Here is a 26,445-nt window from a genome sequence, read left to right on the forward strand (position 1 = left end):
CCTGCTCTCAGCACTATTTCTCTTGTAAAACCACTGTAGAATCAATTTATAGTGACTTTATTGACAGTATTGTATTTGAGAGCAATTCCACTGAAAATGTAAAACCCTGAATTTGGAATTATGAATGTGTTAAACAACCAATGTAGGCCCAGAAATAGGGAGTTTTTGAGTTGTGTGTGATTATTTCATGATGTTATTGTTTGTTTTCTATATGTTACAAGTTAAACTCGCTCATAGTCTTCATTTCAAAGGCATTTTTCATCAAATGGATTCAAAACGTTTAGAGATATTTTATTAGAACACAAAGCTTAAATGCAATACAAGTAGATCTTATGTCTGATTGGATTTAGCAATTGTGTTACATGACTTCATTTGACAGTTGCTTGTTTTTTTAAGGATTTAAAGATTAGCATTATTTGTCATGTGTACATTGAAACATTGAATCATACAATGACATGTGTTGTTGTGTCAACGACCAACACAGTCCAAGGATATGCAAGTGTGACCATGCTTCTGGCGCCATCATAGCATGCCCAAAACCGATTACTCTTATCTGTATACCTTTGGAATGGGGGAGGAAACTAGAGCACCCGGAGGAAACCCAAGTGGTCATGAGGAGAAACGAACAAGCTCTTCACGGACAGTGGTGGGGATTGTACCCTGATCACCGGTACTGTAAGTCGTTACACTAAACAGTACACTACCATGCTGCCCGGCAATGTTTATATTATTATATAAAGGAAAGTACTGCAACTTTTTAAAATTCCACCTATTTTCCACCGTGGAGGGGCTACTGCACAGCATCCAAGTAAGCTGGAGGGAGTTACCTTGGTCAGCTCCATCACGGGCACTAGACTCCATAGTATCCAGGTCATCTTCAAGGAGTGATGCCTCAGAAAGGCGGCATCCATCTTTAAGGATCCCCATCACCCAGGTTATACCTTGTACTCATTGCACCCGTCAGGAAGGAGGTACAGAAGCCTGCAGGCACGCACTCACACTCAATAATTCAGGGACAGTATCTTCTCCTCTGCCATCTGATTTCTGAATGGACATTGAACCCACCATGAACACTACCTTATACTTTTTATTTCTATTTTTGCACTACTTATAATAAATGGTAAAAGTTAAAATTTTATATATTATAATATGTAATATAAATTAAAATTAAAATTTTATATATTATAAATATAATATATATACAGAGTAATTTAATTTTTCTATTATTATTTATTGCATTGTACTGCTGCTGCAAAAGCAACCAATTTCACAAAATATGCAGGTGATCGCTGCAGAAGATTGTGAACACAGCCCAGCACACCACACAAACTAATCTTCCATCCTTGGACTCACACTGCAGGCTGTCGGAGCCGTGTTGCCAGGATAATCAAGGACATGACCCACCCAAGCAACACACTTTTCGTCCCTCTTCCCTCCAGGAGAAGGCTCAGGAGCTTGAAGACTCGTACGGCCAGATTTGGGAACAGCTTCTTTCCAACTGTGATAAGACTGCTGAACGGATCCTGACCCGGGTCTAGGCCGTACCCGGACCTGCCTCTCAGTTTTTTTGCACTACCTTACTCTCCCTTTTCTATTTTCTATTTATGATTTATAATTTAAATTTTTAATATTTACTATCGATTTGTACTCCAGGGAGCAGGAAGCGCAGAATTAAATATCGCTGTGATGATTGTACGCTCTAGTATCAATTGTTTGGCGACAATAAAGTATAAAGTAAAGGTGATTCTGAATTTTCTTAACTTCAGTTGAGTATTTGGGTTTTCTTCTCCTTGCTTAACAGACGGTGCGGGATCATTCTGAGGCAATGTCTCTGTCCACGACAGACTCTGAGCATTAATAGGATTGAGCCTTAGTCATGCAGTGGTTCTGTTTATGGTTGGTTTGTATGTTCTTCATGTGACTGCATGGATTTCCTTCAGGTGCTCCAGATTCCTTCCATGCCCCAAAAATATGCAAATTGCAGATTGATTACTGTAATTTGTCCCTAAAGTGGTTGAGTGGTAGAATCGTGAGTAGGCGTTGACACGAATGTGGGAAGAATAAATAAAGTGAGAGTAGGATTAGTGTAAAAATGGGTGTTTGATTGTTGCCATGGATATAGTGGGCCACAGGGCCTCTCTCCATGTTGTATTGCTTAATGATTGTATGAGAACCAAAGGACTGCTAATTCATATAAGCACTATTGAATAAGATCACATAAGGAAATATCAGGGCAGATGACCTTGATCCTGGTGATGCAAAACATTTTCAAGAGAAGGACAACGTATCAAAACGGAGAGGCTTAGAGGGAGTTTAATGCTTAAACGGTTGAAAGGACTGTCACTGATGGTGATTAAACTTAGCAATAACAAGTAGCCAAAATTAGAGAAAGTGGAGGAGGTTAATAAAATTCCAGAAATGATAGGTGAAGGGAGGGGGGGAGACCATGGACAAATTTGATAACGTCGGTGAGAATTTTGAAATTGAGACATTACCTAACTGGGAAACAATGTGGGTCAGGGTACATTTGGCCCATGGGTGAATGGGATTTGGAGAGCCAAGTTTGACATCTCAAGGATAATAGCTGTAGGGATATTTGCCTCTTCCTTTCCTTTGGCAAGGTAATATTTACGGCACTGGGTATGGAATTCTGTGTGGAAATTCGCCCAGCTTGAAAAGGAGGAAGAGGTGAGAATGAAGTAGGGATCAGAGGCAGAGAATGATCAAGATGAGGTGTTCCCAATAATTTACAGGCCATGCTAATCTAGGTGAGGAGTGGTGTATAAATGAAGGTGCTGAACTATGGGTCTATGCCTGAAAATCAGAGGATGAGCTTATGCGTGTGCAGAGTAGGGTTAAGGACTTGGATTACAATTGGCTGTTTACCCAACGTTTGCAGTGCCTGGCTATTTCAAGCAATCACAGGACTCTATTATTATGGTCTTATAAGAGCCAGGGTGCCAGCTGCTTTATGATTGCCAACTGACTGGCAGACTCATCAGATGAAATGACAGATTGGTCTGTGCAGTAAGGTCACGGGGCACATCCTTTAATATGGTGACCTCCAAAGTGACCGTGACCCAGCTCCCTGTTTAATGTACTATGAATTCCCCTGTGGAGTTTGCGGAGGCATTAGTGATGATCCTTCAAAAGTCGATAGATTCTGGCATGGTGCCGGAGGACTGGAAAATTGCAAATGTCACTTCGCTATTTAAGAAGGGGGCAAGGAAGCAAAAAGGAAATTATAGACCTGTTAGCTTGACATCGGAAGTTGTTGGAGTCGATTGTCAAGGATGAGGTACGGAGTGCCTGAAGGCATATGACAAGATAGGCAGAACTCAGCATAGTTTCCTTGAAGGAAAATCCTGCCTGACAAACCTATTACAATTTTTTGAGGAAATTACAATTAGGCTAGACAAGGGAGATGCAGTGGATGTTGTATATTTGGATTTTCAGAAGACCTTTGACAAGGTGCCACACATGAGGCTACTTAACAAGATAAGAGCCCATGGAATTACGGGAAAGTTACGTGCATAGACAGTTGGCTGATTGGCAGGAAACAGAGATTAGGAATAGAGGGATCCTATTCTGGTTGGCTGCCGGTTACCAGTGGTGTTTCACAGGGGTCCGTGTTGGGGCAGCTTCTTTTTACGTTGTACATCAACGATTTGGATTACGGAATAGATGGCTTTGTGGCTAAGTTTGCTGATGATACGAAGATAGGTGGAGGGGCTGGTAGTGCTGAGGAAACAGAGAGCCTGCAGAGAGACTTGAATAGATTGGAAGAATGGGCAAAGAAGTGGCAAATGAAATGCAATGTTGGAAAGTGTATGGTTATGCACTTTGGCAGAAGGAATAAACGGGCAGACTATTATTTAAACGGGGAGAGAATTCAAAGTTCTGAGATGCAATGGGACTTGGGAGTCCTCGTGCAGGATACCCTTAAGGTTAACCTCCAGGTTGAGTCGGTGGTGAAGAAGGCGAATGCAATGTTGGCATTCATTTCTAGAGAAATAGAGTATAGGAGCAGCGATGTGATGTTGAGGCTCTATAAGGTGCTGGTGAGACCTCACTTGGAGTACTGTGGGCAGTTTTGGTCTTCTTATTTAAGAAAGGGTGTGCTGATGTTGGAGAGGGTTCAGAGAAGATTCACTAGAATGATTCCGGGAATGGGAGGGTTAACAGATGAGGAACGTTTGTCCGCTCTTGGACTGTATTCCTTGGAGTTTAGAAGAATGAGGGGGAACCTCATAGAAACATTTCGAATGTTGAAAGGCATGGACAGAGTGGATGTGGCAAAGTTGATTCCCATGATGGGGGAGTCTAGTGCGAGAGAGCATGACTTAAGGATTGAAGAGCGTCCATTCAGAACAGAGATACGAAGAACAACAGGAATTCTGCAGATGCTGGAAATTCAAGCAACACACATCAAAGTTGCTGGTGAACGCAGCAGGCCAGGCAGCATCTCTAGGAAGAGGTGCAGTCGACGTTTCAGGCCGAGACCCTTCGTCAGGACTAACTGAAGGAAGAGTGAGTAAGGGATTTGAAAGTTGGCGGGGGAGGGGGAGATCCAAAATGATAGGAGAAGACAGGAGGGGGAGGGATGGAGCCAAGAGCTGGACAGGTGATTGGCAAAAGGGGATACGAGAGGATCATGGGACAGGAGGTCCGGGAAGAAAGACGGGGTGGGGGGCGGGACCCAGAGGATGGGCAAGGGGTATATTCAGAGGGACAGAGGGAGAAAAAGGAGAGTGAGAGAAAGAATGTGTGCATAAAAATAAGTAACAGATGGGGTACGAGGGGGAGGTGGGGCCTAGCGGAAGTTAGAGAAGTCGATGTTCATGCCATCAGGTTGGAGGCTACCCAGACGGAATATAAGGTGTTGTTCCTCCAACGTGAGCGTGGCTTCATCTTTACAGTAGAGGAGGCCGTGGATAGACATGTCAGAATGGGAATGGGATGTAGAATTAAAATGTGTGGCCACTGGGAGATCCTGCTTTCTCTGGCGGACAGAGCTTAGATGTTCAGCAAAGCGGTCTCCCAGTCTGCGTCGGGTCTCGCCAATATATAAAAGGCCACATCGGGAGCACCGGACGCAGTATATCACCCCAGTCGACTCACAGGTGAAGTGTTGCCTCACCTGGAAGGACTGTTTGGGGCCCTGAATGGTGGTAAGGGAGGAAGTGTAAGGGCATGTGTAGCACTTGTTCCGCTTACACGGATAAGTGCCAGGAGGGAGATCAGTGGGGAGGGATGGGGGGGACGAATGGACAAGGGAGTCGTGTAGGGAGCGATCCCTGCGGAATGCAGAGAGAGGGGGGGAGGGAAAGATGTGCTTAGTGGTGGGATCCCGTTGGAGGTGGCGGAAGTTACGGAGAATAATATGTTGGACCCGGAGGCTGGTGGGGTGGTAGGTGAGGACCAGGGGAACCCTATTCCTAGTGGGGTGGCGGGAGGATGGAGTGAGAGCAGATGTACGTGAAATGGGGGAGATGCGTTTAAGAGCAGAGTTGATAGTGGAGGAAGGGAAGCCCCTTTCTTTAGAAAATGAAGACATCTCCCTCGTCCTAGAATGTTCTGACCTCTACCTTGCCGAGGCACAGCGACAACTCGCGGATTCCTCCTCTTATTTACCCCTTGATCGTGACCCCACTAAGGAGCACCAGGCCATTGTCTCCCACACCATCACCGACTTTATCCGCTCAGGGGATCTCCCATCCACTGCTACCAACCTTATAGTTCCCACACCCCGCACTTCCCGTTTCTACCTCCTACCCAAGATCCACAAACCTGCCTGTCCTGCCGACCTATTGTCTCAGCTTGCTCCTGCCCCACCAAACTCATTTCTGCATACCTCGACACTGTTTTATCACCCCTTGTTCAATCCCTTCCAACCTATGTTCGTGACACTTCTCACGCTCTTAAACTTTTCGATGATTTTAAGTTCCCTGGCCCTCACCGCTTTATTTTCACCATGGATGTCCAGTCCTTATATACTTCCATCCCCCATCAGGAAGGTCTCAAAGCTCTACGCTTCTTTTTGGATTCCAGACCTAATCAGTTCCCCTCTACCACCACTCTGCTCCGTCTAGCGGAATTAGTCCTTACTCTTAATAATTTCTCCTTTGGCTCCTCCCACTTCCTCCAAACTAAAGGTGTAGCTATGGGCACCCGTATGGGTCCTAGCTATGCCTGCCTTTTTGTTGGGTTTGTGGAACAATCTATGTTCCGTGCCTATTCTGGTATCTGTCCCCCACTTTTCCTTCGCTACATCGACGACTGCATTGGCGCTGCTTCCTGCACGCATGCAGAACTCGTTGACTTTATTAACTTTGCCTCCAACTTTCACCCTGCCCTCAAGTTTACCTGGTCCATTTCCGAAACCTCCCTCCCCTTTCTAGATCTTTCTGTCTCTGTCTCTGGAGACAGCTTATCCACTGATGTCTACTATAAGCCCACTGACTCTCACAGCTATCTGGACTATTCCTCTTCTCACCCTGTCTCTTGCAAAAACGCCATCCCCTTCTCGCAATTCCTCCGTCTCCGCCGCATCTGCTCTCAGGATGAGGCTTTTCATTCAAGGACGAGGGAGATGTCTTCCTGTTTTAAAGAAAGGGGCTTCCCTTCCTCCACTATCAACTCTGCTCTTAAACGCATCTCCCCCATTTCACGTACATCTGCTCTCACTCCATCCTCCCGCCACCCCACTAGGAATAGGGTTCCCCTGGTCCTCACCTACCACCCCACCAGCCTCCGGGTCCAACATATTATTCTCCGTAACTTCCGCCACCTCCAACGGGATCCCACCACTAAGCACATCTTTCCCTCCCCCCCTTTCTCTGCATTCCGCAGGGATCGCTCCCTACACGACTCCCTTGTCCATTCGTCCCCCCCCATCCCTCCCCACCGATCTCCCTCCTGGCACTTATCCGTGTAAGCGGAACAAGTGCTACGCATGCCCTTACGCTTCCTCCCTTACCACCATTCAGGGCCCCAAACAGTCCTTCCAGGTGAGGCAACACTTCACCTGTGAGTCGACTGGGGTGATATACTGCGTCCGGTGCTCCCGATGCGGCCTTTTATATATTGGCGAGACCCGACGCAGACTGGGAGACCGCTTTGCTGAACATCTAAGCTCTGTCCGCCAGAGAAAGCAGGATCTCCCAGTGGCCACACATTTTAATTCCACATCCCATTCCCATTCTGACATGTCTATCCACGGCCTCCTCTACTGTAAAGACGAAGCCACACTCAGGTTGGAGGAACAACACCTTATATTCCGTCTGGGTAGCCTCCAACCTGATGGCATGAACATCGACTTCTCTAACTTCCGCTAGGCCCCACCTCCCCGTCGTACCCCATCTGTTACTTATTTTTATGCACACATTCTTTCTCTCACTCTCCTTTTTCTCCCTCTGTCCCTCTGAATATACCCCTTGCCCATCCTCTGGGTCTCCCCCCCCCCCACCCCGTCTTTCTTCCCGGACCTCCTGTCCCATGATCCTCTCGTATCCGTTTTTGCCTATCACCTGTCCAGCTCTTGGCTCCATCCCTCCCCCTCCTGTCTTCTCCTATCATTTTGGATCTCCCCCTCCCCCTCCCACTTTCAAATCTCTTACTCACTCTTCCTTCAGTTAGTCCTGACGAAGGGTCTCCGCCTGGAACGTCGACTGCACCTCTTCCTAGAGATGCTGCCTGGCCTGCTGCGTTCACCAGCAACTTTGATATGTGTTGCAGAGATACGAAGAAATTTTTTTAGCCAGAGGGTGGTGAATCTATGGAATTTGTTGCCACGGGCGGCAGTGGAGGCCAAGTCATTGGGTGTATTTAAGGCAGAGATTGATAGGTATCTGAGTAGCCAGGGCATCAAAGGTTATGGTGGGAAGGCGAGGCAGTGGGACTAAATAGGATAAAATGGATCAGCTTATGATAAAATGGCGGAGCAGACTCGATGGGCTGAATGGCCGACTTCTGCTCCTTTGTCTTATGGTCTTATGGGTATCCAGTTGTTGCCTCTTCCTGTGTATCTTGCAGGTGGAACCTGAGCAGTGTGCTAATGGAAGTTTGTGCTGGCATTTTCCTGCTAGTGGCTGTGTTGGAGGGTGCCACTGCTGCTGCCCTTATTTGAGCCTGTGCTAATGTAAATGCGTAGCTGTCACCCCTCACCATTGCAGTGAAGCCCCATCAACCGCCCTACACAACTTTCTTAACACAGAGGCGGAGGTGGAGTTAAGATGGCACTAGTCATAGTCATAGTCATACTGTGTTGATCCCGGGGGAAATTGGTTTTCGTTACAGTTGCACCATAAATAATAAATTGTAATAAATAGTAAATGGCAACTCCTTTGCTTGCATCTTCCAAAACAGCTCTATTTCCATCTTTAATATCTTTATTTTTCCCTTTCAGGGTTCTTTTGAAGACCCTGACCTGCAGTTACATGCAGACTTCGGTTCTTTGCGGGAATGGGACCCGTTCTCGGGGTTTCAGGACTGGCCGTTGTTTGGCATGCCAAGTGTTTGGCCTGTGAGTCCGGCTCAGGTTTGGAAGCCTAAGATCTCGGGGCTCTGGAGATGGGTGGATTGAGGGTCGGTGTCACGGCAGGAGACCCGTGTGTCATTGGGGGAGTCGGAAAATCTACTGCTGTGGGCCCAAAGGCCCGAGATCTTTGCGATCTTCAGGCACAGAGCTCAAAAAAAGCAATGTAATGGACTTTTAACATTGTAAACCAGCGAGTTGTTGTTATGTTTCCCCGCTCGCTGGGAAAATGGAGACACCTTCCTCTCCCTTATCAAGGAGAGAGAGAACCTGTGGTATATCAAATGCCGGATGAAACGCGAAGTTTTTGTGGTAACTTCAAGACTGTGTCTTTGCTATTGCCTTGCTCACGCTCGAGTGCTTGTTGGCGGTCCCGATGCTTGCTTTTTATTTGCTGGTGGGGGGAGGGGGTTGTTGCTCACTGCTGCTTACGCGCGGGAGGGGGGGAGTTGGAGACTTTGGGGTTCTCACGTTTAACTGTCGTTCATTCTTTGGGGCACTTCTCTGTTTTTGTAGATGTTTGTGAAGCAAAAACATTTCAGAATGTATATTGTGTACATTTCTCTGACATAAAATTGGACCTGTGAACCTTTGAATGTTCCAACTCACTCAATATGTAGTGCTTGACTGTGGTAATGATGAATTGACTGCACTTTCAGATTTTTGTCTCTGGGAATTTTGGATGTACAGAGGGATCTTGGAATGCAAGTCTCTAGCTCACTGAAAGTGGTGTTGCAGGTGGAGAGGACAGTGAACAAGAAATCTGGTATCTTTGCCCCCAGAGGCTGATGCATTGAGCGTAAGAATTGGAATGTCATGTTGCAGAGATACAAAACATTTGGAGTATTGTATATAATTCTGGTTGAAACCCTGCAGGAAGGATGTGGTAGTAATAGAAAGAGTTCTGAAGAAATTCACCTGGATGGTGTATGGAATAGAGGGCTGTACTAGAGGGATAGGTTTAGAGTGAGAGTGGAGATGTTTAAAGGAGATCTGAAGGATATGGTTTTCTACACAGTGGTTATCTGGAACAAACTACCAGCGGTGGTGATAGGGCAGGTGCAATTATGGTATTTAAGTGCCTTTTGGGCAGGTACAGAAATGGTGGCCATTGCATGGAGCAGTAGAGGCAAATGGAATTAGTGCAGATGGACATCACTGTGGCATGGACGGATTGGACCTCTTTCTGTGCTGACATCAGATCTCATTGGATTCAACAGCATCAGGAGTTCCAGTCAAGAGGCAGGGTTTCCACCCAAAATGTTATGTTGAAGTTGTACAGGACATTTGTGAGGCCTAATTTAGAGTATTACGTGCAGTTTTGGTCACCTACCTATAGCAAAGATGGAAATAATGTTCAAAGAGTACAGAGAAAATTTTCAAGGATGTGGCTGGGTCTGGAGGACCTGAGTTATAAGAAAAGATTGAATAGGTTAGGAATTTATTGCTTGGAACATAGAAGATTGAGAAGAGATGTGATAGAGGTATACAAAATTATGAGGGATATACATATATATATGTGTGTGTGTGTGTGTGTGTGTGTGTGTGTGTATGTATGTATGTATGGTAAAGGCAAGCAGGCTTTTTCCATTGAAGTTGGGTGGGACTACAATCAAATGTCATGGGCGAAGGGTGAGAGATGAAAAGTTTAAGGGGAACATGAGGGAAAACTTCTTCAGTCAGAGGGCTGTGAGTGTGTGGAATGAGCTGCCTGCACAAGTGGCGCATTCGAGCTTAATTTCAACACTTAAGAGAGGTTTGGATATGTACATGGTTGGTAGGGGTATGGAGGGCTATGGTCTCAGTGTAATTTGATGGAATTAGGCAGTTTAAATGGTTCAGCATAGACTAGATAAGCCAAAGTACCTGTTTCTGTGCTGTAGTGTTCTATGACTCTATTACTCAATAAAATGTTGACAGTTTCTTTGCTCCCATCGATGCTGCTTGACCTGCTGAGATCTTTCAGCAAGTTGTATGTTGCTCCAGATTCCAGCATCTGGAGTCTCTTCTGTCTCCATCGGTTCTTTGCTGTGCTTTTTTGATGATACTAAGTTCCAGGAGCATGATTAAAGTCTGCTCAGTCAGCAATAACAAAAAAACACTTTTCTCTCTTGAAATTGACCCTACAAATACTGAGATCTCATTGCACAGTGCTTCAGTGAATGAATTCTTAAAAAGGGGCCTTCGAAAGATTCTTTCTGTACTTACTTACCTACTGCCTGTTACACCACTGGAGTTTTGTCCAGCAATGAAGATCCTCCATCTCTGTCTGTCCTTGGCGGCAGTGTTCAGTGCTGCCTTTGTGGAGTCAGAGGCTTTCACTACTGTCAGCCATGCAAGTCCCGGGTGGAGACGCAGGAATACTGTCATACACAGAAGTAGAAGAATACTTCATTGCTTTTTCCATAACAGTTTTCTTGATCAGTCAAGATTAGCCCTGAGCTGCACCCCAAATCTGGAGGACTGGTGGACCATTCTTAGTCTGCCTGTACCCTTTGACCTGTCTGGCATGGGTGACCCTACCAAGAGCCAAAGCATAAGGCCCTGACTCCGGCCAGCATAGCTCTCTGAGTCATTGAGACACACAAGCCCCCAAACCATGACAAGATTGTGGTTCTCTTGCAGGATTCTTTCATTAGTGTGATGCATTCTGTGGCACAAGTGACATGGAGTGTGATTGGTGGAGAGAGGGGGCTTTCTACAATACACTCCAGATCTTGCGTACTGATGTTCAGAGTTGACAAGTGCAGAAGCAGCTTTTCAGTGAGGCTTGGGTCATGGTGTTGGCATCTGGTTGATGTCTGGGCCCCTTTGCTGTTGAGTGACCACATGTCTGCATGGAAAGCCTCAGAGTTCCTGACAAGGCTTCCGTGACCTTCAGGATACAACTGTAGTTCTTCTGCTCTTTGCAGGGGACATGGCAGTTTGAAAGGTCACAGAAGCAGTAAGCTTGACAGCCTGTGATAGAAGTATACTCCAGATGTGGCTTCAGCAGCATACAGATTTATGTGGCTGCCTGTTTGCAAAGTGCACTCTCCTCCGTGAAGGTGATTTCCTGCATGTGCAACCAGGAATGTCTGACCCTGTAACGACATAATGACGGATGAAGCAGGTGCAAAGAAGGTGCCAATATACCCGTCTGACACGTTTCCTCCGACCCTCCTTGTACGCAGCCTGTAAAAAGTAGAGAATTTCAAAGAGACTTCCTGCACAGTATGAAGACAGACCAGACCGCCTTTGGTGGTGGTTGCAAAAAGAGCTTATCATGGAATCAGAAATTTACAGCACAGATGGAGATCATGTGGAGCACTGTGTTGATCCTGGATGAGAAAGAGTTATCCAGCTTAATTCCACTTAACCAGATCTTAGCTCCCTGCAGGTTACAACACTTAAGCTTTTTTAAAAAATGAGATGCAGATATTTTCCTTAATTATCATTTGAGGCAGTGAGCTTTGCACACTCAAGTCCCACCCAATCCTTCCCCCAATCACCATCTTCTCTGTTAAGTAAAACAGGTCACGCCTTCCCGTTCTATCTGGTTCATTCACAAATTGTATGCAGCTCATTTAGATCTTCCTTCAGCTTGCTCCATTCTACATCTTGGAGGATCTATCCTGCACCCAGCACATTGATGCAATCACAAAGAAGGCACGACAGGTGGATCTACTTTGTTAGAAGATTGAGGAAATTTGTAAGGGTCACCAAAGACTGTGGAGAGCATTCTGATTGGCTGCATCATAGCCTGGTGTGTCGGCTCCAATGCACAAGATCGCAAGGCGTCGCAGAAAGTTGTCGGCACAGCACTCCCCACCATTGAGGACATCTTCAAGAGGCAATACCTCAAGTGCATCCATCACTAAGAACCTTCACCATCCAGGGCATCCTGTCTGGGAGGAAGTACAGGAGTCTCAAAGCCCACAGTCACTGACTCAGAAACAGATTCTTCACCTCCACATTAGATTTCTGAATGGTCCATGATCCAATGAACTCTACCTTGTAGTCAAAGCTCTTGCTAAAATCCATGTAGACAACATTCAGTGCCTTGCCTTCATCGACTTTCCTGATAGGTTCCTCGAAAAACACTGTAAGATTGGTTAGACATGACTTAACATGCACAAAGCCATGCTGACTATTCCTAATTATGCCTTACCTATCCAAATACTTATATACAATGCCTATAAAAAGTGTTCACCCCCTTGGAAGTTTCATGGACTGATCATCCTATGGGTGACAAAAGTTTATCCTCAGGTTTGTATTAAATGTATTCCACCTCACCTTAAACCTATGCATCCTGTTCTTGATCTCCCAAACATGGAAAATCTACAGTGCCTATAAGATGTATTCCACCCTTGGAAGTTTTCACGCTTATTGTTTGACAACATTGAATCACAGTGGATTAAATTTAGCTTTCTTGACACTGATCAACAGAAAAGGATGTTTTTTGTGTCAAAGTGAAAACAGATCTCTGCAAAGTGATCGAAAATAATTACATATATAAAACACAAAATAATTGATTGCGTAAGTATTCACCCCCCCCTTCGCCCTTTGGATATGACACACCAAATCATCACTGCTGCAGCCAATTGGTTTTAGAAGTCACATAATTAGTTAAATGGAGATCTGATTTTGGACACTGTGTGGAGTGGAGGTGTATCAATTGACTGTAGTAAAAATATACCTGTATCTGGAAGGCCCAACTGCTGGTGAGTCACTGTCCTGGCAAAAACTACATCATGAAGACAAAAGAACACTCCGAGCAACTCCACAAAAAGGTTATTAAAAGCAAAAGTCCGGAGATGGATACAAGAAAATTTCCAAGTCAGTGAATATCCCTTAGAATACAGTTAAGTCAATCATCAAGAAATGAAAGAATATGGCACAACTGTAAATCAGCCTAGAGCAGGCGCCCTCAAAAACTGAGTAACTGTGCAAGAAGGGGACTAGTGAAGGAGGCCACCAAGAGACCTATGACAGCTTTGGAGGTTACAAGCTTCAAGCAAGTCGAGATGTTACTGACCCTAGTATATAGGAGGCATGATACTATCCAGGAGTCTCATTCTTGTCTACAGAGCCTCCCTTCTGTTTCCCCTGAACAACAAACCCTCTTTCACAACAGCTCACCTCGTTTCCCCCCTTCCCTTCTGAGCCACAGAGCCAGACTCAGTGCCAGAAACCTGAATGCTTTGGCTGTCCTCTGCCAAGTCATCCCCCCAACAGTATCCAAATCAGTGTACTTGCTTTTGAGGAGGATGGCCTCAAGGCTCTGCACTGGCTGCCTATCTCCTTTCCCCCTCCTGATGGTCACCCAGTTATTCTGTGTCATTCACCTTGGGTGTAGCTCCCTCCCTGTATTGTCCTATCTAATAACCTTCCAGCCTCCTAAATTATCCAGAGTTCATCCAATGTCAGCTCCAACTCCTTAACAGGTCTGTTAGAAGCTTCAGCTGGATGCACATTGCAGGTGTAGTCATTAGGGACACTGGAGGTCTCCCACCCTTCCCACATCCTGCAAGAGGAGCATTCCATTATCCTGTCTGGTATCCCCATGGTTCTAAATGTGCAAAAAGATAGAAATAATGACTAAATAAGGAAAAATAAATCTACCTACAGCCTGTGCTTCTCGTCACCGAATCCTCGATGAGCCAAAGCCTTTATTCCCCACTCACACAATGTCTGCTCCCACAATGGCTGCTCCTAGACCTAACTTCTTTTTATTGGTCCTTGCAAAGTGCCTAATTATGTGTAATCCTATGTCTGCTCAGGAACTGTGCTATGCAAAAGTCACTCACAGTCCTTGCTCTGTTCTTTTAAACTCTGTCTCCCTCTATGCAATGCGGTGTCTCCTGTTCTCATCCAGCCTTATATCTTGGTACACCTTCGTTCTTACCATGCTCAGTTCTCATCTTTCCAACACTGGCTGTCATGTCCTTACCTCCCTGGGCCCCAAGTTGTAGAATTTGTACTGAAACATTTCTGTCTCTCTGCATCTCTTTCCTCAATCGAGTCCCCCCTTTAAATCCTACCTTTTTACATCATCTGATAGGTGGGGAACCAGTAACTCGCTGTAGTGTGTGAGGTCACAACATTCAGAACTCTTTAAAGCAGTTAAATAGTTAAAATAAATTTTACCTTATTTCAATTACTTAGCTCCCATAACACCCTCATTCACCATGCACTACTTTCTATGCCTCCACTCAATCACAAACCATATGTTTTATGTTCAAGCTCTTTCCATCAGCAAGTGATAAAGTCAGATTTTGACTCTACTTTTTCTCTCCCCAACACCCCCCACCACCCTGATATTGATGCGTCAGTTATTTCTCACACCATGCTTTTCCACATTTTTCTTATATTCCTTTGTTTGTCCAATCTCCCTCTCCCCCTCTCCCCCTCTCCCCCTCTCCCCCTCTCCCCCTCTCCCCCTCTCCCCTTCTCCCCTTCTCCCCCTCTCCCCCTCTCCCCCTCTCCCCCTCTCTCTTCATCTCCCTCCCTCTGCCTGCTTCATTAATCTATCAACCAGCTTATCATTGGGATAACACTTACCTCACACTAACACAGATATTACTTAGAATCATAGAGACATTGAAAAATACAGCACAGAAACAGTCCTTCGGGCTATTTAGTCCATGCCAAACCATTTAAACTGCCTACCCCCATCGACCTGCACCAGGATTATAGCCCTCCATATCCCTACCATCCATGTACCTATCCAAACTTCCCTTAAATGTTGAAATCAAGCTCGCATACACCACTTGTGCTGGCAGCTCACTACACACTCCCACAGCCCTCTGAATGAAATTGTTTCTCCTCATGTTCCCCTTAAACTTTTCACCTTTCATCCTTAACCTATGACCTCTGGTTGTAGTCCCACCCAAACTCAATGGAAAAAGCTTACTTGCATTCATCCTATCTATACCCCTCAAATTTTGCATGCCTCTATCAAATCTCTTCTCAATATTTTACATTCCAAGCGATAAAATCCTAACCTATTCAACCTTTCCTTATAACACAGGTCCTACTTTTGTCCTATCTATCCCTGTTCCTCCCCCCCTGCAACCGAAAATGAAATTGCTTTTCACTTCCCAGTATTGCCGTTGTCTTTGATCTGATACGTTCTCCGTTTCTCTCTCCTCAGATGCTCTTTGACCTGATGGGTGTTTCCAGCATTTCCTTTCTTTAGATTTGTGGTGTCAGTAGATTTTAGATTTCCAATAATTGAGAAGCAAACAAATGCATTAACTTAAACACCTTACAGTCTAGTGGAGGAAAGGGTTTCATGAGCTGCTGAATTTGTCATTGAAAGAATCTCAGGTGCCCACGAGATGAGCTGGTTCATTCTTTGTAATGCTTCAATTCATTGTTGAGTTGTCAGTGGCACCTCCTGTTGATCTATCATATCTCAATTTCATCCTCTTTCACCATCCATTCTCTGCCCTCCTTATGAGCACAAACCATCTCCTATATTAGCTCCTTGTCTCACCGTCATTTTACAATCTGTTCATCTGCAACTTCTTCCAGTCCTGATGAAAGTTTGTTAACTGGAAGCCTGCTGTTATCTGCACAGATGTTGCTTGACCTACTGAGTATTTTCAGTATTACCCTGAACTTTGTAAGGCAGTTCAATGTACGTTTCTGTGTCACCTTCTTGCTTTTTAGTTCAAAGCTAGGTATCAGATGTGATATCTGCTAACTAGAGTGTTACACAAAGCCCTTATCTGCTCTCTCAAGTAGATGCTAAAGATCTCGTGATGCTATTTCAATGAAGAGTAGGAGTGTTATCCCTGGTTTTGGGTTGATATTCCCTAACACTAGAAGACAACACAGTACTGTCGGGAGCTTGCTGTATCACATTTCTAACATTATATTAGTGACTATATGTCATTACTTGTAAAGCAGTTTGGGTGCTGAAGTCAGGAAAGATGCAGTAGAAATGTAAATCTGACTCTTGTCTCCTTGTCACAAATGAAGAAACCTGCGGATGCTGGAAATCCAAGAATCACACACAAATGGCTGGAGGAACTCTGCAGGCCAGGCAACATCAGTGGAAGAGAGTAAACAGTCAATGTTTCAGGCTGTGTACACGGTGGGAACAGGAGCCATGGACACAGGTTTAGACAATGGACCTGGTACATGGCAGTCTGATCTTATGTTGCAGAGGTGTCTCTGGAGTCGCACAGCATAGAAATAGGTCAATACTAGTTGTTGCATGAGTCTGTAGTAATCCCATGTAACGTATTAGCCCCATAGCCTTCTCTGCATTGTTTGTCCAAAGAACGTAGAACAACATATACGGGCAAGTGATACAAGGTGCACAACACAGTACATAAAATTCACATAAAATTCACACACAAGTATTATTACCATAATTAAACTAACAAATAGTAAAGTATACTCTAGAAGATTGACATTTAGCATAAGGTGCATTTATAATACAAGTTTAAAAGTAAACAATGTTACACTCCTGATGCTTCCTATGAGACAAGATCTGGGCGATGGCAGGGAGTTCATTCATCTCACGGCCTGGGGGAAGACTCTGTTTCCCATCCTAACAGGGCTTGTCTATGGTATTCTATGGTATGCTGTGGTACCCTATGGTATGCTATGGTACCCGCTGCCTGATGGTAGGGGTCAATGAGATTGTAGGACGGATGGGAGAGATCCTTGTCAATGCTAAGGGCCTTGTGTGTCAGGAAATATAGAAGAGGCATGATCCAAATGGAGATCAGTTGAGATGATTTAGCAGTGAGCAATCACTTTAAAATAATAAACTGCAAAATAACAGGTCACAAAGGGCCACAAAACAAAAGGAAATGATACTTAATGCAACAAGATAATTGAAGGCTAGGAGCAAATGTTTGAGGCTGGCTGGTTTGTATGAGTGAAGAAGGATTGTGGATGAGAGCTGGGTTTAAATAGGCTGCAGGTAATGAGGTGGAAACGGGTGGCAGGAAGCTCATGGAGGCTGGGAGGAGCTTGCTTGTGCAGGCCTGACACTGTGGACGCAGTACTCCTGATAAATGTTTTGGTTGGGTGGACGAGAGACCCTGCAGATCCTCTCAGCAATCCTTGCAATCCTTTGTTTGGCAGTATAGGATCTTGTAGTCACATACATTACGATTTCTGTACACTCTGAGTGGTGCTCCTGTAAAAACTGGTTAGAATGGCAGGAAGGGGGAACCAAGCTTGTTTCGATGTTCACAGGAAGTGGAGACGCTATAATGGTAATAAAAACATGTAAATAAGCAATAAATATTGAGAGGATGAGATGAAGAGTCTGTGAAGGTGAGTTCATATGTTGTGGGAACAGTTCAGTGATGGGGCAAGTGAAGTTATCCCCTCCGGTTCAGTACTGAAAAGGGGTGGGAGAAGAAGCCAAAGCTGGGTGGGGTGGGGGGAGGAAGAAGGAAAACAGGAAACAGTATAAGCTAGAAGGTGATAGGTGAAGCCAGGTGAGGCAGAAGGTAGGTGAGTGGGGGAGCAGGGATGAACTGAGAGGCTGGGAGTTAATAGTTGGAAAAATTAAAGGACTGAAGAGGAAGGAATCTGAAAGGAGAGGTGACTGGACTGTGGGAGAAATGGAGGAGGGGGGCACCAGGGGGAGTCGATAGGCAGGTGAGGAGAAGAGAAGAGATAAGAGAGGAGCCAGAGTGTGAAGTGGAAGAAGAGAGAAAGAGGAGGGAGAAAAATTCCTGGAGGTTAGAGAAATAGGTACTTATGCCATCAGATTGGAGACTACCCAGACAGAATATAAGGTGTTGTTCTAAGCTGAGAATGGCCTCATTGTGGCAGGGAGGAGGCCATGGACTGACATGTCGGAATGGGAATAGAGATTGGAATTATAATGGGAAATCCGGCTTGTTGCAGATGGAGTGAAGTTGCTTGAGGAAGACACCCTCCCCCCCCACAGTCTACTGTATGTTGGGTCTCACCAATGTAGAGGAGGCCATACTGGGAGCACTGGATACAGTAGTTGACCCCGACAGACTCACAGTTGTAGTGTTGCCTCACCAGCTAGGGGCCCTGAGTGAAGGTTAATAGGCAGGTGTAGCACTTCTTCCACTTGCAGGGATAAGTGCCAGGAGGGAGACAAATGGACAAGGGAATTATGGAGTGAGTGATCCCTGCAGAAAGCAAGGAGTGGAAGGGGGAGGTAAAAATGTGCTTAGTGGTAGGTTCCCAGTGAAGATGGCAAAAGCTGCGGAGAATGATGGACTTCAGGAGGACACGGAACGACCACTCTCTGCTGAACACCGATGACTCCTCCGTAGGGATGGTTAAGAGCACCAAATTTCTTGATGTTCACCTGGCAGAGAATCTCACCTGGTCCCTCAACACAAGCTCCATAGCAAAGAAGGCCCAGCAGCGTCTCTACTTACTGCGAAGGCTGAGGAAAGTCCATCTTCCACCCCCCCATCCTCACCACATTCTACAGAGGTTGTATTGAGAGCATCCTGAGCAGCTGCATCTCTGCCTGGTTCGGAAATTGCACCATCTTGGATCGCAAGACCCTTCAGCGGATAGTGAGGTCAGCTGAGAGGAGCATCGGGGTCTCTCTTCCCGCCATTACAAACATTTACACCACACGCTGCATCCGTAATGCAAACAGCATTATGAAGGACCCCACGCACCCCTCATACAAACTTTTCTCCCTCTTGCCATCTGGCAAAAGGCACCGAAGTATTCAGGCCCTCACAACCAGACTATGTAACAGTTTCTTCCCCCAAGCCGTCAGACTCCTCAATACCCAGAGCCTGGACTGGCACCAACCTACAGCCCGCTACTGTGCCTATTGTCTTGTTTATTATTTATTGTAATGCCTGCACTGTTTTGTGCACTTTATGCAGTCCTGGGTAGGTCTGTAGTCTAGTGTAGTTTTGTGTTGTTTTTTTATGCAGTTCAGTGTAGTTTTTGTATTGTTCATGTAGCACCATGGTCCTGAAAAACGTTGTCTTGTTTTTACTGCGTACTGTACCAGCAGTTATGGTCGAAATGACAATAAAAAGTGACTTGACTTGACTTGAACTAGATGTGGAGGATCATGGAGTGCTCGGTAAGGGCAAGAGGAACTCTATCCCTGTTAAGGTGAGGACAGATGTTTGAGAAGTAGAGGAGATGTGGGTAAGGGCAGCATCAAAGGTGGAGGAAGAGAAAAACTGCTGCTTAAAGAAGGAGGACATTTCTGATGTTCTGGAAAGGACAGGCCTCGTTCTGGGAACAGATGCAGTGGAGAGTGAGGAACCGAGAAAAGCAAATAGAACTTTTAAAAGTGACAGGATGGGAATAAGTATAGTCAAGGTAGCTGTGAGAGCCAGTAGGTTTATAAAATATTCCAGTAGACAGTATGCAGAGATGGAGACAAAGAGGTTGAGAGGTGAGAGGTAACAGAAGTGGACAAAGTGAATCGAATGGGAGGGTAGAATTCAGAGGCAAAGTTGATGAAATTGAGGAGCTCAGCATGTGTGCATTTAGCAGCACCAATGCAGTCAATGTATCACGGAAAGAGTTCGGGAACATTACTAGTGAAGGCTTGGAACATAGACTGTTCCACATAGGCAACATAAAGGTAAGCAGAGGGCAAAACTTCACTTACGAGTCTGTTGGGATTGTCAATGTCGACTGTACATTCCTTTTCATAGGTGCTGCCTGACTTGCTGAACTCCTGTATTTTCTACATTTTACTCACATATTTTATCTACTGCTGTCAGATTGCTCAAGCCTCCGATGCTTCAGCGAGAACGATTCAAGTTTGTCCAGCTTCTTCTAACATTTAATACTATCTCTCCAGGTACACTCTTCTATATCCTCTCCAAAGCCTCCACATTCTTCTAGTAATGTGGGAAACACAACTGCACACAGTATTCCAAATGTGACCTAATCAAAGTTGTTTACAACTGCAATATGACTTTTCAACTTTTATCCTCAACAGCCTGGCCGATGAAGGCAAATACATTGTGTGCTTTCTTTACCACCTTCTCACCTGTGTTGCCACAGTCAGTGAGCTGTGAACTTGCACCCCAATATTCATCTGTATACATATCCTTTAAGATCCTGCCACTTACTGTATAAAAGTGCTTGTTCGAGTTTCAAGTGCTTGTTTAGATTCTTCATAGATACTGCGCGAGTACCTGTTTCTATCACTTCCTCAGACAGCGTGCCTGAGATTGTAGCCGTTCCCTGTGTGAACTTTGCTACTAGCCTTCTTCCACCTGTCAAGGCATTCATTCACCCAGTTGCCACTGAACTGTAACATAGCTCCATCCATCTGCCTACATTAGACTAAAAGGTGAATGAATTTAAAATATTTGTGGATAGAAATTTTGGGTAAATATGTTAAGGCAGCCAAAATTTTTTTCCCCTGGGTAGATGTTCAGGTACTAGAGGACGTGCTTTAAAGATGAGTAGGGGAAAGTTTAAAGGAGATGTGAGGGGCACAACCTTTACTCAGAAAGTGGTGGGTACCTGGAATGAGCTACCAGGGTGAGTGATGGAAGGCGATAAAATCGTGGCATTTAAGAGGTGATTAAACAGATGAATATGCAGGGAATGGAGTGATATTGATCATGTGCGTGCAACTGAGATTTAGTATAATTTGGCATTATGTTTAGCACAGGTATTGTGGGCTGAAGGGCCTTTTCCTGTGCCGTACTGTTCTATGTTTTAATATTTACTGCAGCCTTCATTAAAGAAGAGAAAATAGGTTAAGAATTCATTGTGTGTCAACATGTGCATAGAAACTGTTTAACACAATAAAAACAGTCATACAAATTATGTTAAATTATCAGTATTACACCAAGTTTATTAAAACTCTGGTTTAATGATGTGTTTTATTTGCTGAAAGCAGCTTAAATATTAAGCATTTCCTTGTACTGTACAGATTTGTAGTTAAATTAAAATGTCAGGATAAAGTGTATTTACTGATTTACACATTACATTTCAGTTGCACTCTACTGCATGTGGGTGGTTTTGATTTTGCTTTTTAAAGCATTTATTAAGTATGTGCATATGTTTCCATTTTTAAGAATTGCAATGTATCATGCACCCATTTTGTCGTTGTGCTTTATCCTTTTGATAAATTCGTGTTAAGGAAACTCGGTTGAAAATTGAACTAATTTCAGGATATGTCATGTTTCTTCAACTTTACAACCCAGTACTAATACAGTAACAAATCTCAGGCACATTACCTGTCTACATATATCTTCATTTATGCATCATAGAGTTTAGTACTTCGTTTTCTTGTCAATGATGTAAGGGGAATCCCAGCTTTGAGATTCCACATTGATCTTGGGATTATTGTCCTCACTCCGTCTGGTACAGTCCTGGATCAAAGACACAGCTAGTTGAGCTGCTAACTCACAGCTCCAGTGGTTCACTTGAGCTTTCAAGCTCCTGTATCTTCTCCCAGAAAGTAGGAGAGAGGAAAGGTAACAGCCAGAGTTGCAAGCATCCTCGACAATACTACTAGCTTTCCTGAAGCAATGCAATTCTGAGCACTGAGGAGGGAACTTGCATTGTGAGAAAAGTCATAAAACTAAAACATAAATTTATCCCCCTTCTTCATATTCTAAAACCACATGCAAGGCCTGGAATGGGAAGAGCCAACAGAAAGAGGTCTCAATGGGCCCATTAGAATTCATTACTACCCAGCAGTGGAGATAAGAGTTTTGGGTGGATATGACAAGCACGTAACCCCAGAGGTCAGCAATCGGTAAACTAGCAATAGAGTAAAAAACTGGTAGACCTGACTTCATCTGCGAGTGACAGCAACCATTCCCTGTCTCCGTCCTACCCATGCATAGTTCACACATTTTGCTGTGGCAGGATGCCACCATTCCTCAGTTGTGTGAGTTTTCTACCTTGCGGCACTTTGGGCAGCTGTTTGTCTAATGTTCCAGTGGCGCCTCACTCTATACTGGTTTCTATTTTATTCAGGGCATGAAGCCGCAGGAGATCAACTCTGAGCAGTTAGAGTTTCTCCAGGCAAGTCTTCGTTCTGCCTTCCAGAAGTAAGTCCCATCATTGCAAGGCATCGGCTCTGGGTACATATGTGCATGTGTGCATGTTGCTCTGTGATTGTGTGTATCCTATGTTACAGGCATTTGGATATGTATGAACATCTCTGCCTGTGTCCATATAATTGTCTTTGAATATATGTGTTGTGCGTATCTGCGTGTGTTGAGCATAGAATATAGAACCGTACAGCACAGTATAGACCCTTCAACCCACAATGTTGTGCCAACCTAACCTACTCTAACTTCCTTCCCACAAAGCCCCCCCCCACCCTACACCATATTTCTTTCATCCATGTGCCTACCTAAGAGATTCATAAATGTCTGTGATATACTGTATCTGCCTTTCCACCGCCCCGGTAGTGCATTCTACACATATACGTGACTTCCCACCTTATATATATAAAGATTGCAGAAGTTACAATCACCTCTTTGCTGTTGCACAGAATTTTATTGTTAAAACTTATTGAAACAATGAACGCTAAAAAGAAATTATTTTCATTAGTTAGTGGAAAATACTTTGCAGCCAAAGTACTACTGAAGATTGTATCTGTTCCACTCTCTGCCTTATTGCTTGGATAATTTAATAAAGACAATTGAAATGATAATCTCCTGCAGTATTCAGGTAAATTGTGTGCGCCCGGTGTTAATTACACATACATTTTGGAAATAGAACCCTTCCTGATCACATTGATTTCTAAAAATTTCTATGAGGCAATTGTATGAGAGAAGCAGCTGTCTAGTTCGGACACATACAATGGTAGTACCACCCACAAAATGTGGCCCGAGTCTTTTTCAGCACCTCCAAAACCTATTGGTTATGGGACAACAAGCTAATATGAACACCATCATTTGCGGGGTTTGTTCTATGTTTTGATGCATCATTCCCTCAGAATTTAGAGATTAAAAGTGGTGGAACTCCAATTAATAGCATCCTGGGAGGCCTATTACTACATGGACTGCATAGTGCAAAGTTGAAAGTAAATTTATTATCAACATACATATATGTCACTACCTACAACCCTGAGATTCATTTGTTATTATATTGCAGTAATACAAGAAGGGAGTGATGTGCTAAATACATCTCAGAGCACTTCACTTTTGTGTCTGAAGGTATATCCATCTCAAACTTTGAGGCCTCCAGCAGTCAGAGTTGACTGTGGTTATTGCATCCTCGCTGTGTAGATACTTAAGCCTGGGCAGTATGACATGGAGAGCAAGCTGTTGCCCATGTAGCAAGCTCCCCTTCTTCATACAACTGATGAACCCAAAGGAACAGCACAGACCTGTACAGTTTAGTACCAGCAGCATTGCAGGAGTTGCCAGTCAGCATTGAACTCAATGTAGGATCGCCTTAGGCACTCTATCTCTGGATTTTTCCCTCAGGGGTTACTCCCGAAGCCTTCCCCAGGAGTGGGTATTGCCGCAAGGCGGCGGAGGTTTGAGATCAGAGTTTTCCTTCTCCTAGATGAGCTGTCAACCACGGCTGATGAGCCCCATCTGCCCGACGCGACTGGTTCGAAGGCACCAGTAACCAGCCTTTGCCCCTTCTCCTGTCAGTAGAAATGGTTCCATCGGCTTAGTGGCTAAGCCACTTGTGAAGGCCAGGAGCTGGACTTGGTTGTCAGAGGCTATTTGAAGTGCAAACCACTGGGAGCATTTAATAGGTAGTGAGAGCTTGACACCATTACCACCCCCAGTTATAACAATCTTAAGGAACCAAACTCTATCGAGCTATTTGCCCATCAACCCATAGCTTGATGGCGCTCACTGGTATTGCTAATTGTTGAGTTTGTTCAGCCTAGTTTCCACATCTCAACCCTCCCTTTCTCAGTCTTCTGCAACTCTCAGATTTATCAGTGCTTCTCCACTTCAGGGATCTTCATTGTCACTGAAATTAATCTTTCTGTCTTTGGTAGCTGTAGACCTAGGATCTAGAGTTTGCAACCACTTCTAATCTCATGCACACCTTTAAGGCTCTCATTACCCTTCCTTGAGCAGTAATGTGGTTTGACATACATTTTTGTTTGTGAATTGTTTCTGTGAAGCATCTTTGGATGTCCTGCTCTCTCTAGTGTACAATCCACACAATTTTTATTCAACAGTTGTGGTTGAAAGCTACTTCTGGCAATGTGTCAATCACACTGAAAGGCATTTTCTCCCAAATTAACTTCTTAATGAATCTGTCATTCTAGTGATCAGAAAAGAATTGTGGATAGGCGCAGTGCAGAAGCTGGAAATTTGGCCCGTCGTTAGAGTCAACCTATGAAGTTCTGCATTTTCCGTTCTTTTCCTGTACTGTGCCAAAGTTTTCCTTTTAATAAAATACTGTGTAATTAACGATTAAATCTTCCGGTTTAAGATGGGCTAGTGAAACACAGTGACGCCTCACTGGCATCAAACAAATCTAACTACTCTATTAATCCCACTTTTTCTGGACAACAATCACTGCAATCAATCGCCTGTAATTTCCTTTTCGGAGATGAGCTTCTGAACTGGTCGTACAACCTGGCATTTTTGCGGTGTGAAATGAAATCTTGAAGATTCAGGACGATTGCGGCATGACGTATATGGGCCGAATCGAGGTGGCAGGGCCCCAGTCCAAGAGCAAAGAACTGGATAACGTTTGGCCATTGCTGGAGCAGATGTGAAGCTGATTTGAAGCAGCAGATCCGCGGCAAGTCGAGGCAGTGGGGCCCAGGCCCAGAAGTGAGGAAGGAGCTGATGTCTGACTGATTTAAGCACCCAGTCAGATTGGAAAGGTTGGATATGGCCAAATCAGTGTGGTGGGGTCTGAGCCCGAGAGCGCATTGAGGCGTCAGGGCCCAGGTCATTTAAGTGCTGGGTCTGATTGAAAAGGCGAGGCTGTTGGAGCCGGGGGTGAGGGACAGGCCAGTGCTCAGCTCACTGCTCAATGAGGTTTACTTGTCTCTGTACTGAACTGAGGCTGTGACCTGCAACTAACAGGCTCCTGGACCGGCTGCAGTGATGACTAGCTCCGTGGCTGTGAACTCACTTTCTGAATAGAGACGTAAAATTTGCATGGTCAGAGAACTTTGGGATTGTGCATTACAATCTTCTTTTTTTTTAGTAATTGTTAGGTGGTTCCACTTGCCAACATGTCCCAGTCCTGATACAGAGCTTCAACCTGAGTTGTCGAAAATTCCTTTCCCATTATGGATGCTGCTTCCATTGGGTTGTTTATTGCTTCAGGTTCCAGCATCTGCAGTTTCTTGTGTCTTAGTCATACCACCTTGGGATCACTTTCCTTGGAGTACGTGAACAAGTAGTCCCTGAGCTTCCATTTTGTGGCATATGCGTAAGCTTGAAGAAAACTGCACTCAGCAAGCTAGTGATCTCTGTCACAAGGGATTCCTTGTTACTGGTTTTGGGTGCTGGTGTCAAGCCTCAGATCGGTGAGACCCAGCCATTATCATCAAGCTAGCAGTACAGTAAGTAAATAGCGCAGACTTCAGCAACTCAGGAAACAACACAATGCTTTTATTGAATTGTCTTTACAAATAATTAGAGTGTTCCAATGTTTATGATTATAATATCCAAGTTGGATTATGGTAAAGTTGAACTGTTAGATTTTTTAAGATCCCTATTATTTTTAAATATTAATTTGAAGGAATTATAATGCTCATGTACAAGTATAGGTGGAGGGTTGGAGAGGCAAATGAGGGGGGATAGGTATATGAAGGGAAAAAGATGTCAGAAGATTGGAGGAGATAGGTAGAAATGACAAAGCTGAGATTGATGGAATCTGATAGGAGAGAATGTCGGGGTGGACTAAAGGCAGGGAGGTGGGGAGGAGTGTGTGGTTGAAGGGCAGATGGGAAATGGAGAGAGAGAGAGAAGGTAGGTAGGGAAGAGGGAGAGGCTGGGGGAAGGGAAAGGCAT

The 26,445-nt window shown here is 44.6% G+C and overlaps 1 protein-coding gene across 1 annotated transcript in view; it reads left to right on the plus strand.

Annotated features, from left to right (window-relative positions):
• Nucleotides 1-26,445, plus strand: part of ofcc1 (orofacial cleft 1 candidate 1) — a 420,469-nt gene that overhangs the window by 85,145 nt on the left and 308,879 nt on the right. Inside the window, exon 8 of the mRNA XM_072248661.1 lies at nt 22,466-22,539. Within this exon, the coding sequence (XP_072104762.1) occupies nt 22,466-22,539 (74 nt within the window). The remainder of the gene's footprint in view (nt 1-22,465; nt 22,540-26,445) is intronic.

This window comes from Mobula birostris, chromosome 1 (genome assembly GCF_030028105.1).
Source record: "Mobula birostris isolate sMobBir1 chromosome 1, sMobBir1.hap1, whole genome shotgun sequence".
In the NCBI taxonomy this organism is placed as follows: Eukaryota; Metazoa; Chordata; class Chondrichthyes; order Myliobatiformes; family Myliobatidae; genus Mobula; species Mobula birostris.